Source organism: Pristiophorus japonicus, chromosome 4 (genome assembly GCF_044704955.1).
Source record: "Pristiophorus japonicus isolate sPriJap1 chromosome 4, sPriJap1.hap1, whole genome shotgun sequence".
Lineage (NCBI taxonomy): Eukaryota > Metazoa > Chordata > Chondrichthyes > Pristiophoridae > Pristiophorus > Pristiophorus japonicus.
Window position 1 is genome coordinate 166,068,434 of NC_091980.1, and position 12,729 is coordinate 166,081,162.

The 12,729-nt window shown below is 48.8% G+C and overlaps 1 protein-coding gene across 1 annotated transcript in view; it reads right to left on the reverse strand.

Moving 5' to 3' along the window:
- The window catches only part of knl1 (kinetochore scaffold 1), a 170,106-nt gene that overhangs the window by 69,746 nt on the left and 87,631 nt on the right, over window positions 1-12,729 (reverse strand). Inside the window, exon 11 of the mRNA XM_070878795.1 lies at window positions 5,509-5,653. Coding sequence (XP_070734896.1) covers window positions 5,509-5,653 — 145 coding nt within the window. The remainder of the gene's footprint in view (window positions 1-5,508; window positions 5,654-12,729) is intronic.

Here is a 12,729-nt window from a genome sequence, read left to right on the forward strand (position 1 = left end):
GGGGGAGGGAGAGAGAAAGGGGGAGGGAGAGAGAAAGGGGGAGGGAGAGAGAAAGGGGGAGGGAGAGAGAAAGGGGGAGGGAGAGAGAAAGGGGGAGGGAGAGAGAAAGGGGGAGGGAGAGAGAAAGGGGGAGGGAGGGAGGGAGAGAGAGAGAAAGGGGGAGGGAGAGAGAAAGGGGGAGGGAGAGAGAAAGGGGGAGGGAGAGAGAAAGGGGGAGGGAGAGAGAAAGGGGGAGGGAGAGAGAAAGGGGGAGGGAGAGAGAAAGGGGGAGGGAGAGAGAAAGGGGGAGGGAGAGAGAAAGGGGGAGGGAGAGAGAAAGGGGGAGGGAGAGAGAAAGGGGGAGGGAGAGAGAAAGGGGGAGGGAGAGAGAAAGGGGGAGGGAGAGAGAAAGGGGAGGGAGAGAGAAAGGGGGAGGGAGAGAGAAAGGGGGAGGGGGGAGGGAGAGAGAAAGGGGGAGGGGGGAGGGAGAGAGAAAGGGGGAGGGGGGAGGGAGAGAGAAAGGGGGAGGGGGGAGGGAGAGAGAAAGGGGGAGGGGGGAGGGAGAGAGAAAGGGGGAGGGAGGGAGGGAGAGCGAAAGGGGGAGGGAGGGAGGGAGGGAGAGAGAAAGGGGGAGGGAGGGAGGGAGAGAGAAAGGGGGAGGGAGGGAGAGAGAGAGAGAAAGGGGGAGGGAGGGAGGGAGAGAGAAAGGGGGGAGGGAGGGAGGGAGAGAGAAAGGGGGAGGGAGGGAGGGAGAGAGAAAGGGGGAGGGAGGGAGGGAGAGAGAAAGGGGGAGGGAGGGAGGGAGAGAGAAAGGGGGAGGGAGGGAGGGAAGAGGGAGGGAGGGAGAGAGAAAGGGGGAGGGAGAAAGGGGGAGGGGAGAGAAAGGGGGAGGGAGGGAGGGAGAGAGAAAGAGGGAGGAGAGAGAAAGGGGGAGTGAGAGAGAAAGAGGGAGGGAGAGAGAAAGGGGGAGGGAGGGAGAGAGAAAGAGGGAGGGAGAGAGAAAGGGGGAGGGAGGGAGGGAGGGAGAGAGAAAGAGGGAGGAGAGAGAAAGGGGGAGGGAGGGGGAGAGAAAGGGGGAGGGAGGGAGAAAGAGAAAGGGGGAGGGGGGAGGGAGAGAGAAAGGGGGAGGGAGGGAGGGAGAGAGAAAGGGGGAGGGAGGGAGAGAGAAAGGGGGAGGGAGGGAGGGGAGAGAGAAAGGGGGAGGGAGGGAGAGAGAGAGAGAAAGGGGGAGGGAGGGAGGGAGAGAGAAAGGGGGAGGGAGGGAGGGGAGGGAGAGAGAAAGGGGGAGGGAGGGAGGGAGAGAGAAAGGGGGAGGGAGGGAGGGAGAGAGAGAAAGGGGGAGGAGGGAGGGAGAGAGAAAGGGGGAGGGAGGGAGGGAGAGAGAAAGGGGGAGGGAGAGAGAAAGGGGGAGGGAGGGAGGGAGAGAGAAAGAGGGAGGGAGAGAGAAAGGGGAAGGGAGAGAGAAAGGGGGAGGGAGAGAGAAAGGGGGAGGGAGGGAGGGAGAGAGAAAGGGAGGGAGGGGGGAGAGAAAGGGGGAGGGAGGGGGAGAGAAAGGGGGAGGGAGGGAGAAAGAGAAAGGGGGAGGGAGAGATAAAGAGAAAGTGGGGAGAAAGAGAAAGTGGGGGGAGAGGGAGAAAGAGAGAGAGAGAGAAAGGGGGGGAGAGAGAGAGAGAAAGGGGGGGGAGAGAGAGAGAGAGAAAGGGAGGGAGAGAGAGAGAGAAAGGGGGGAAGAGAGAAAGGGGGGGAGAGAGAGAAAGGGGGGAGAGAGAGAGAAAGGGGGGGAGAGAGAGAGAGAAAGGGGGGGGAGAGAGAGAGAGAAAGGGGGGGGAGAGAGAGAGAAAGGGGGGGGAGAGAGAGAGAAAGGGGGGAGAGAGAGAGAGAAGAAAGGGAGAGAGAGAGAGAGAAAGGGGGAGAGAGAAAGAGAAAGGGGGGGGAGAGAGAGAGAAAGGGGGGGGAGAGAGAGAGAAAGGGGGGAGAGAGAGAGAGAAAGGGAGGGAGAGAGAGAGAGAAAGGGGGGGAGAGAGAAAGAGAAAGGGGGGGGGAGAGAGAGAGAGAGAAGGGGGGAGAGAGAGAGAGAAAGGGGGGGGAGAGAGAGAGAGAAAGGGGGGGAGAGAGAGAGAGAAAGGGAGGGAGAGAGAGAGAGAAAGGGGGGAGAGAGAAAGGGGGGGGAGAGAGAGAGAGAAAGGGGGGGAGAGAGAGAGAAAGGGGGGGGGAGAGAGAGAGAGAAAGGGGGGGGAGAGAGAGAGAAAGGGGGGGAGAGAGAGAGAGAAAGGGGGGGAGAGAGAGAGAAAGGGGGGGAGAGAGAGAGAGAAAGGGGGGGAGAGAGAGAGAGAAAGGGGGGAGAGAGAGAGAGAAAGGGAGGGAGAGAGAGAGAGAAAGGGGGGGAGAGAAAGGGGGGGAGAGAGAGAGAGAAAGGGGGGGAGAGAGAGAGAGAAAGGGGGGGAGAGAGAGAGAGAGAAAGGGGGAGAGAGAGAGAGAAAGGGGGGGAGAGAGAGAGAGAAAGGGGGGGAGAGAGAGAGAGAAAGGGGGGAGAGAGAGAGAGAAAGGGGGGGAGAGAGAGAGAGAAAGGGGGGGAGAGAGAGAGAGAAAGGGGGGAGAGAGAGAAAGGGGGGGAGAGAGAGAAATTGGGGGGGAAGAGAGAAAGGGGGGGAAGAGAGAAAGGGGGGGGAAGAGAGAAAGGGGGGGGGGAAAGAGAGAAAGGGGGGGGAAGAGAAAGAGTTTAGGGAGCTAGGAAATTAAAAAGGACCTCAAAAGGTAGTAATCTCCGGATTACTCCCGGTGCCACGAGCTAGTGAGTACAGAAATAGGAGGATAGAGCAGATGAATGCGTGGCTTGAGAAATGGTGCAGGAGGGAGAGCTTTAGATTACTGAGGCATTGGGACTGCTTCTTGGGGAGGTGGGACCTGTACAAGTCAGACGGGTTGCACCTCAACAGAGCCGGGACAAATAACTTCACGAGGGGGGTTTGCCAGTGCTGTTGCAGAGGGTTTAAAATAGCTTGGCAGGGGGATGGGAACCCGAGAATAGGTTCTGTAGGAAGGTCCATGATAGGGTAGAAAGGAGGAAAGATCAACTGACAAGAATCTATCAATCATAGTCTTGAAAGCTTCAATCGACCCTTCTGGTGGAAGAGTTCCAGATTTCCACTATCCTTTGTGTGAAGAAGAGTTTTCAGATTTCACTTCTGAATGGCCTAGCTCTAATTTTATTATGCTCTTTTGTTCTGAATTCCCTCATTAGAGGAAATATTCTCTGTATCTACACTATCAAACCCTTTTATCATTTTAAACACAGATTAGATCACCCCTCAATCTTCTACATGCAAGGGAATACAAGCTAATACAATTTGTCCTCATAATTGAACCCATGAAATTATGTGGCATTCAAATTAGGTCAAATTGCATTTTATTACATGGGATTCAGAGACTTTTACTGATGCTCTGGCGACTTCATTCCAAGACAAGATCTCTTTTCTGCTTAGAAATGGCCTATTTCATCCGCTCAGACAGTAAAAAAAAATTGACTGATGGTGTCCAAATTGCAAACTGTTCTTTTGTAACCAATGGAAATTTTTAATTGGTTATTCAGCAAAGAAACCTGCCACTTCTGGGAACAATAGTTCACGATTCTTGGAGAATTCACTAAAGTACAAATCAAATTTTCAAAACAGTCTCAAACGCATCTTGCGTAGAGCCCATTGGAACAAATTGGTATCGACAGTGAAACAAAAATAAGTAGGTGTAGCAATATCAATAATGGCGTACAAGGCTACTGAAAACATTTTTTTAAAAATAAAAGAGCTCGTCTAGAGCACTGATCACATGAAACTCTTGGTACATAGAACATTATACAATAATACAAAGTTTAATAACTTGATTTCCAGCCCTGACCAATCAATCAAAGGTTCCTGCCTCCCTCTCCAGAAGGTACAAGCCCATGTTGGGGACTGTATCACGAATGCCAAGCAGCTGTTCATGTGTGAGCATCACCAGGCTATTTAACCAAAGAGGATATGATCACTTCTGGGAAAAATAGTTCATAACTCTTGGGGAGAATTCATTAAAGCAGATGAAATTACTTCAAAACAATCTCAAACGCACCTTGCGCAGAGCACATGGGAATAAATAGTTATTGACAGGATGATCTGATGTCCACGGTTGTACGGTTTTATTTGATTTGTTCTTGGGATGTTGGCATTAGCAAGGCAGCATTTATTGCTCATCCCTCGATGCCCTGAGGGCATGGAGTGACATAGGTGTGGGACTGGAGTCAAATAGGCTAGACCATTTGTCTGATATGGCTTCTTTTTTTTCCTTTTAACTAAACGTTTTCTATGCAAATGGAACAAAGTGATCATCATCATAGGCAGTCCCTCGGAATCGAGGAAGACTTGCTTCCATGCTTAACATGAGTTCTTAAGTGGCTGTACAGTCTAATACGAGAACCACAGTCTCGGTCACAGGTGGGACAGACAGTGGTTGAGGAAAGGGGTGGGTGGGACAGGTTTGCCGTACGGTCTTTCCGCTGCCTCCGATTAACTTCTGCATGCTCTTAGTGTCGAGACTCGAGGAGCTCAGCGTCCTGCTGGATGCACTTTCTCCACTTAGGGCAGTCTTTGGCCAGGGACTCCCAGGTGTCAGTGGGGATGTTGCACTTTATCAGGGAAGCTTTGACGATGCCCTTGTAACATTTCCGTTGCCGTGAAGGAATTCCGAGTAGAACGCTTGCTTTGGGAGTTCCGTGTCTGGCATGTGAACTATGTGGCCTACCCAGCGGAACTGATCAAGTGTGGTCAGTGCTTCAATGCTGGGAATGTTGGCTTGGTCAAGGACGCTAATGTTGGTGCGTCTGTTCTCCCAGGGGATTTGTTGGATCTTGTGGAGACATCGTTGGTGGTATTTCTCCAGCGACTTGAGATGTCTACTGTACATGGTCCATGTTTCTGAGCCATACAGGAGGGCGGGTGCCCTGAAGACCATGAGCTTGGTGGCAGTTTTGAGGGCCTGGTCTTCAAACATCTTTCCCTCAGGCGGCCGAAGGCTGCACTGGCGCACTGGAGGCAGTGTAGGATCTCGTCGTCAATGCCTGCTCTTGTTGATAGGAGGCTCCCAAGATAAGGGAAGTGGTCCATGTTGTCCAGGGCCACGCCGTGGATCTTGATGAATGGGGGGGCAGTGCTGTGCGGTAAGGACAGGCTGGTGTAGGACCTTTGTCTTACGGATGTTTAGCGCAAGGCCTATGCTTTCATATGCCTCAGTTAATACGTCGATTATGCCCTGGAGTTCAGCCTTTGTATGTTCCCACTCATTCTATAGTTTAGTTCCACTCCAGCGGGGAGCTTGTTGATTGTGAGGTGGAGCATGGCAGCAAGGAAGATTGAGAAGAGGGTTGGGGCGATGACGCAGCCCTGCTTTACCCCGGTCTGGACGTGGATTGGGTCTGTGATGGAATCAAATAGGCTAGGCCATTTGTCCTTTTAACTAAATGTTTTCTATGCAAATGGAACAAAGTGATAAGCCAAAACTTACTGACGGCATGCGCAGAGGTCCCATCACCTTTGGTTGAATCTAAAGAACTGTTGCTATCCAGACTCTTTGTTGTCATACAGAGTTGGTTCTCTTCCACGATTCCATGCCCTATGCCTTCCCACTGCACAACAGGAGCACTGCTGACCTATGTCAAAAATATTTTCAAAATTACTGCATATGCTGTTTAAGCACTTGAACTACAGCCCTGAACAAGAGTCAACTTGATGCCACAAATATTTAGAAATATTAATTCCCCAAACAGTAGAAATTCCTCTATTATTGTACTGAAAGTGTACAGTTGCAGGAGTTTGGCTAAATGGGTAGATTGTTCACGAGCAACGGCAATGCCAATCTATCTTTCACAGGAATTTCTTCCTCAAAGCACCCTCTGTCTTATCTCCCTCATTTGGAACTTAAGGAAAGGATTCCGCATTTGGGAGTCTGAATTCACAAAACAAAGTAAAAAGGTTGTGTGCATGAGAAAATAAACAATTCAAGACTGAGCAAAAGTTCCTATGTAGAAAACTTTATTCAACAAAGAAGTACCATAACACAATCTCTCATGCTACTTTATTGGGGACCAGAAGGGGACATGAGGGAGGATGAGCGTCACTCAAGCAGTAACCAGCATCATGATGGAACTTAAAACTGTATCGCCTGTTTTTATACAGGTCATAACAAACATAAGAAATAGGAGCAGAAGTAGGCCATCTGGCCCCTTGTGCCTGCTCTGCCATTCAATAAGATCATGGCTGATCCGATCCTGGCCTTAACTACACTTCCCTGCCCTCTCCCCATAACCCTTGACTTCCTTAGCTTTCAAAACTCTATCGATCTCAAACTTAAACATATTCAATGACCGAGCCTACACTGCTCTCTGGGGTTGTGAATTCCAAAGATTCACGACCCTCTGAGAAGAAATTCCATTTTAAATTATTTTGAGACTATGCCCCCTAAATCTAGACTCTCCCATGAGAAGAAACATCCTCTCTGCATCTACCCTGTCAAATCTCCTCAGAATCTTATGTTTCAATAAGATCACCTCTCATTCTTCTAAACTCTGATGAGTATAGGCCCGACCTGCTTAATCTTTCTTCATAAGACAACTCTTTCATCTCAGGAATCAACCTCGTGAACTTTCCTTGAACCGCCTCCAATGCAAGTATATCCCTCCCTAAATAAGGAGATCAAAACTGTACGCAGTACTTCAGGTGTGGTCTCACCAACGTCCTGCCCTGTACAGTTGTAGCAGGACTTCCCTACTTTTATACTCTATCCCTCTTGCCATAAAGGCCAACATTCAATTTGCTTTCCTAGTCACCTGCTTGCTAACTCAGTTTCATGTCCAGATCCCTCTTTACTGCAACATTTTGTAATCTCTCCACATTTCAATAATAATTTTCTTATTTTTCCTACCAAAGTGCATAACGTCACATTTTCCCACATTATATTTCATCTTTCACTTAGCCTATCTATATCCCTTTGCAGATTATTTGAGTCCTCCTCACAACTTGCTTTCCCACCTATCTTTGTATCATCAGCAAATTTGGCTACATTATACTCGGTCCCTTCATCCAAGTCATTAATGGACGTGTTTATTTGTAAAAATGGCCACCCTTTGTCTCTGATTGGTCCCCCTGAAGTTTCTCTAGAATGTGTAACTGGAACCCCCTATTCCAAGTTCTCACTGATCGCAAATTGTAACTCGATCCACTTTGACTTCCAGAAGCCACAGAGGATAGATCTCCCCAAAAGCCACCAAGTGTCAGCCGAAGTCCCTTAGCCCAGCGCAAGTGCATCCGTCCCCCCAGCCAAAGTCCCTTGCCCCAGTGCAGATGCATCCCTCCCCCAGCTGAAGCGCTTTACTCAAGCGCAAGTACATCCCTCCCCCAAGCAAAGTCCTTTACCCCAGCACAAGTGCTGCACCCACCAGCCGAAGTCCCACCTTACACCAGTGCAGCAAGTGCATGACCTCCCTCTCCCTCTCCCTCCCCCCTCCCCCTCCAATAGATGGGACATTGTGTACGGATTATTGGGTATGAAGTGAATAGTGACAGTGTCGTGACTTCTGGATTTCATCCAGTCCAACGATGTACCTTGTGGGGGTTGAAAGAGCGTGATCCTTATTCCCAGAGTTCCCTCTCTCCCCTCCCCACCAAACCAGGCTCTCTTTCTCCTGCCTCACCTCCCAGACTCTCTCTCTCTCATCCACCCCCAGACTCTCCCTCGTTCTCTCCTCTCCTCCCCCCCCACCCCAGATTCTCCCTCTTTCTCTCCTTCCCCCCTGACTCTCCCTCTTTCTCTCCTCTCCCCCAGACTCTCCCTCTTTCTCTCCTCCCCCCCAGACTCTCCCTCTTTCTCTCCTCCCCCCCCAGACTCTCCCTCTTTCTCTCCTCCCCCCCAGACTCTCCCTCTTTCTCTCCTCCCCCCCAGACTCTCCCTCTTTCTCTCCTCCCCCCCAGACTCTCCCTCTTTCTCTCCTCCCCCCCAGACTCTCCCTCTTTCTCTCCTCCCCCCCAGACTCTCCCTCTTTCTCTCCTCCCCCCCAGACTCTCCCTCTTTCTCTCCTCCCCCACGCCCCCCCCCACAGACTCTCCCTCTTTCTCTCCTCCCCAACCCCACCCCCCACAGACTCTCCCTCTTTCTCTCCTCTTCCCCCCCACCCTCTCCCTCTTTCTCTCCTCTCTTTCCATTCCCCTTCATAAAACCATGCTGACTCTTGATTGCATTATGATTTTCTAAATGTTCTGCTACTACTTTCTTCATAATGGACTATAAATTTTCCCAACCACAGATGTTAGGCTAACTGGTCGATAGTTTCCTGCTTTCTGTCTCCCTCCCTTCTTAAATAGGGGCATTACATTTGTGGTTTTCCAGAATCCAGGGAATTTTGGTAGATTACAACCAATGCGTACACTATCGCTGCAGCCACTTCTGTTAAGATCCTCGGATGCAGACCATCAGGTCCAGGGGACTTGTCCACCTTGAGTCCCATTAGTTTGCCTAGTACTTTTTCTCTAGTGATAGTGATTGTTTTAACGTCCCCTCCCACAATAACCCCTTGATTATCAATTTTTGGGATACTTTTAGTGTCTTCTACCGTGAAGACTGATACAAAATATTTCTTCAAAGTCTTTGCCATTTCCCATTACAGGTTGAGCCTCCCTTATCCGGAACCCTCGCCCTCAGGACCTGGCCTGTTCCGGATAAGGGATTTTTCTGAATGAGTGGTGGTAACAACGTTAAATTGGATGGAACAGGTATTGAGAGCAAGGGTATAAGGGGATATCGGGGCTGGCTGGCTTACATAAGAACATAAGAATTAGGAACAGGAGCAGGCCATCTAGCCCCTCGAGCCTGCTCCGCCATTCAACAAGATCATGGCTGATCTGGCCGTGGACTCCGCTCCACTTACCCGCCCGCTCCCCGTAACCCTTAATTCCCTTATTGGTTAAAAATCTATCTGTGATTTGAATACATTCAATGAGCTAGCCTCAACTGCTTCCTTTAGCAGAGAATTCCACAGGTTCACAACCCTCTGGGAGAAGAAATTCCTTCTCAACTCGGTTTTAAATTGGCTCTCCCGTATTTTGAGGCTGTGCCCCCTAGTTCTAGTCTCCCCGACCAGTGGAAACAACCTCTCTGCCTCTATCTTGTCTATCCCTTTCATTATTTAAAATGTTTCTATAAGATCACCCCTCATCCTTCTGAACTCCAACGAGTAAAGACCCAGTCTACTCAATCTATCATCATAAGGTAACCCCCTCATCTCCGGAATCAGCCGAGTGAATCGTCTCTGTACCCCCTCCAAAGCTAGTATATCCTTCCTTAAGAAAGGTGACCAAAACTGCACGCAGTACTCCAGGTGCGGCCTCACCAATACCCTATACAGTTGCAGCAGGACCTCCCTGCTTTTGTACTCCATCCCTCTCGCAATAAAGGCCAACATTCCATTCGCCTTCCTGATTACCTGCTGCACCTGCAAACTTACTTTTTGGGATTCATGCACAAGCACTGGAGGAAAAAATGTGATTTTAGTGCCCCAAAAAAAAACCAAAAAAAAAGAAAAACACAAAAAAAAAACCACAAAAAAGAAAAAAAAGGGCCTTGTAAATGTCTGGTGTGTCATCCAGGGCGGGTGGCACGGTTTAATGTTTATGTTTTTTTCAGGTAAACTCCAAAAGAGTTTCATGCACAAGGACCCCCAGGTCCCTTTGCACCGCAGCATGTTGTAATTTCTCCCCATTCAAGTAATATTCCCTCCCCCCCCCCCCCCCCACCAAGGTGGATAACCTCACATTTTCCGACATTGTATTCCATCTGCCAAACCTTAGCCCATTCACTTAACCTATCTAAATCTCTTTGCAGCCTCTCTGTGTCCTCTACACAACCAGCTTTCCCACTAATCTTTGTGTCATCTGCAAATTTTGTTACACGACACTCTGTCCCCTCTTCCAGGTCATCTATGTATATTGTAAACAGTTGTGGTCCCAGCACCGATCCCTGTGGCACACCACTAACCACCGATTTCCAACCCGAACAGGACCCATTTATCCCGACTCTCTGCTTTCTGTTAGCCAGCCAATTCTCGATCCATGCTGATACATTTCCTCTGACTCCGCGTACCTTTATCTTCTGCAGTAACCTTTTGTGTGGCACCTTATTGAATGCCTTTTGGAAATCTAAATACACCACATCCATTGGTACACCTCTATCCACCATGCTCGTTATATCCTCAAAGAATTCCAGTAAATTAGTTAAACATGATTTCCCCTTCATGAATCCATGCTGCGTCTGCTTGATTGCACTATTCCTATCTAGATGTCCCGCTATTTCTTCCTTAATGATAGCTTCAAGCATTTTCCCCACTACAGATGTTAAACTAACCGACCTATAGTTACCTGCCTTTTGTCTGCCCCCTTTTTAAACAGAGGCGTTACATTAGCTGCTTTCCAATCCGCTGGTACCTCCCCAGAGTCCAGAGAATTTTGGTCGATTCTAACGAATGCATCTGCTATAACTTCCGCCATCTCTTTTAATACCCTGGGATGCATTTCATCAGGACCAGGGGACTTGTCTACCTTGAGTCCCATTAGCCTGTCCAGCACTACCCCCCTAGTGATAGTGATTGTCTCAAGGTCCTCCCTTCCCACATTCCCGTGACCAGCAATTTTTGGCATGGTTTTTGTGTCTTCCACTGTGAAGACCGAAGCAAAATAATTGTTTACGGTCTCAGCCATTTCCATATTTCCCATTATTAAATCCCCCTTCTCATCTTCTAAGGGACCAACATTTACTTTAATCACTCTTTTCCGTTTTATATATCTGTAAAAGCTTTTATTATCTGTTTTTATGTTTTGCGCAAGTTTACTTTCGTAATCTATCTTTCCTTTCTTTATTGCTTTCTTAGTCATTCTTTGCTGTCGTTTAAAATTTTCCCAATCTTCTAGTTTCCCACTAACCTTGGCCACCTTATACGCCTTGGTTTTTAATGTGATACTCTCCTTTATTTCCTTGATTATCCACGGCTGGTTATCCCTTCTCTTACCGCCCTTCTTTTTCACTGGAATATATTTTTGTTGAGCACTATGAAAGAGCTCCTTAAAGTCCTCCACTGTTCCTCAATTGTGCCACCGTTTTAGTCTGTGTTTCCAGTCTACTTTAGCCAACTCTGCCCTCATCCCACTGTAGTCCCCTTTGTTTAAGCATAGTATGCTCGTTTGAGACACTACTTCTTCACCCTCAATCTGTATTACAAATTCAACCATACTGTGATCACTCATTCAGAGGATCTTTTACTAGATCGTTTATTATTCCTGTCTCATTACACAGGACCAGATCTATGATAGCTTGCTCACTTGTAGGTTCTGTAACATACTGTTTTAAGAAACAATCCCGTATGCATTCTATGAATTTCTCCTCAAGGATACCCTGTGCGATTTGATTTGACCAATCGATATGTAGGTAAAATTCCCCATGATTACTGCCGTTCCTTTTTCACATGCCTCGATTATTCCCTGGATTATTGCCCGCCCCACCGTGAAGTTATTATTTGGGGGCCTATAAACTACGCCCAACAGTGACTTTTTCCCCTTACCATCTCCAATCTCCACCCACAATGATTCAACATTTTGTTCATTAGAGCTAATATCACAACTGCCCTGAGATCTCCCTTTATTAACAGAGCTACCCCACCTCCTTTCCCTTCTTGTCTAGCCTTCCGAATTGTCAGATACCTCTGTATGTTTAATTCCCAGTCTTGGCCACCCTGCAACCACGTTTCTGTAATGGCCACCAAATCATACCCATTTGTAATGATTTGTGCCGTCAACTCATTTACTTTATTTCGAATGCTGCGTGCATTTAGGTAGAGTGTTTTAATGCTAGTTTTTAAACCATGATTTTTAGTTTTGACCCCTCCTGCAACCCCTTTATATTCATACATATTGTCCCTTCCTATCACCTTGTGGTTTACTCTTACCCCAGTGCTACTCTGCTCTGTTGCCTCCTGTCTTTTGCATTCTTTCTTGGGGTCCTGTTCACCTGAGCGCTCACCCACTCTAACTAGCTCAGAGCCCTCTCCTGGGTTCCGAATACTCCTCGCATTGAGGCACCAAGCTTTCAGGCTTGCCTTTTTATTACACTTTGACTCTTTAGAATTTTGCTGTACAGTGGCCCTTTTTGTTTTTTGCCTTGGGTTTCTCTGCCCTCCACTTTTACTCATCTCCTTTCTGTCTTTTGCTTCTGTCTCCATTTTGTTTCCCTCTGTCTTCCTGCATTGGTTCCCATCCCCCTGCCATATTAGTTTAACTCCTCCCCAACAGCACTAGCAAATACTCCCTCTCGACATTGGTTCCGGTCCTGCCCAGGTGCAGACCGTCCGGTTTGTACTGGTCCCACCTCCCCCAGGAATTTGAATCCCTCCCTGCTGCACGACTGCTCAAGCCACGTATTCATCTGAGCTATCCTGCGATTCCTACTCTTAAGAGCACGTGGCACTGGTAGCAATCCCGAGATTACTACTTTTGGCTGGGAGTGCGGCAGAGGGATCATGGCGGGGGCGGCGGGGTTGGTGGATCGCAGGGTCAGGCCAGCGATTGCAGGAGTCGGCAGCGAGGAAGGACTTCAATTTGCTCATGTCGGAGTTCTGAGCATGCACCACCTGTGGCAGGGGATGGTTCCGGACGAGAGGTGGTTCCGGATAAGGGAGGTTCAACCTGT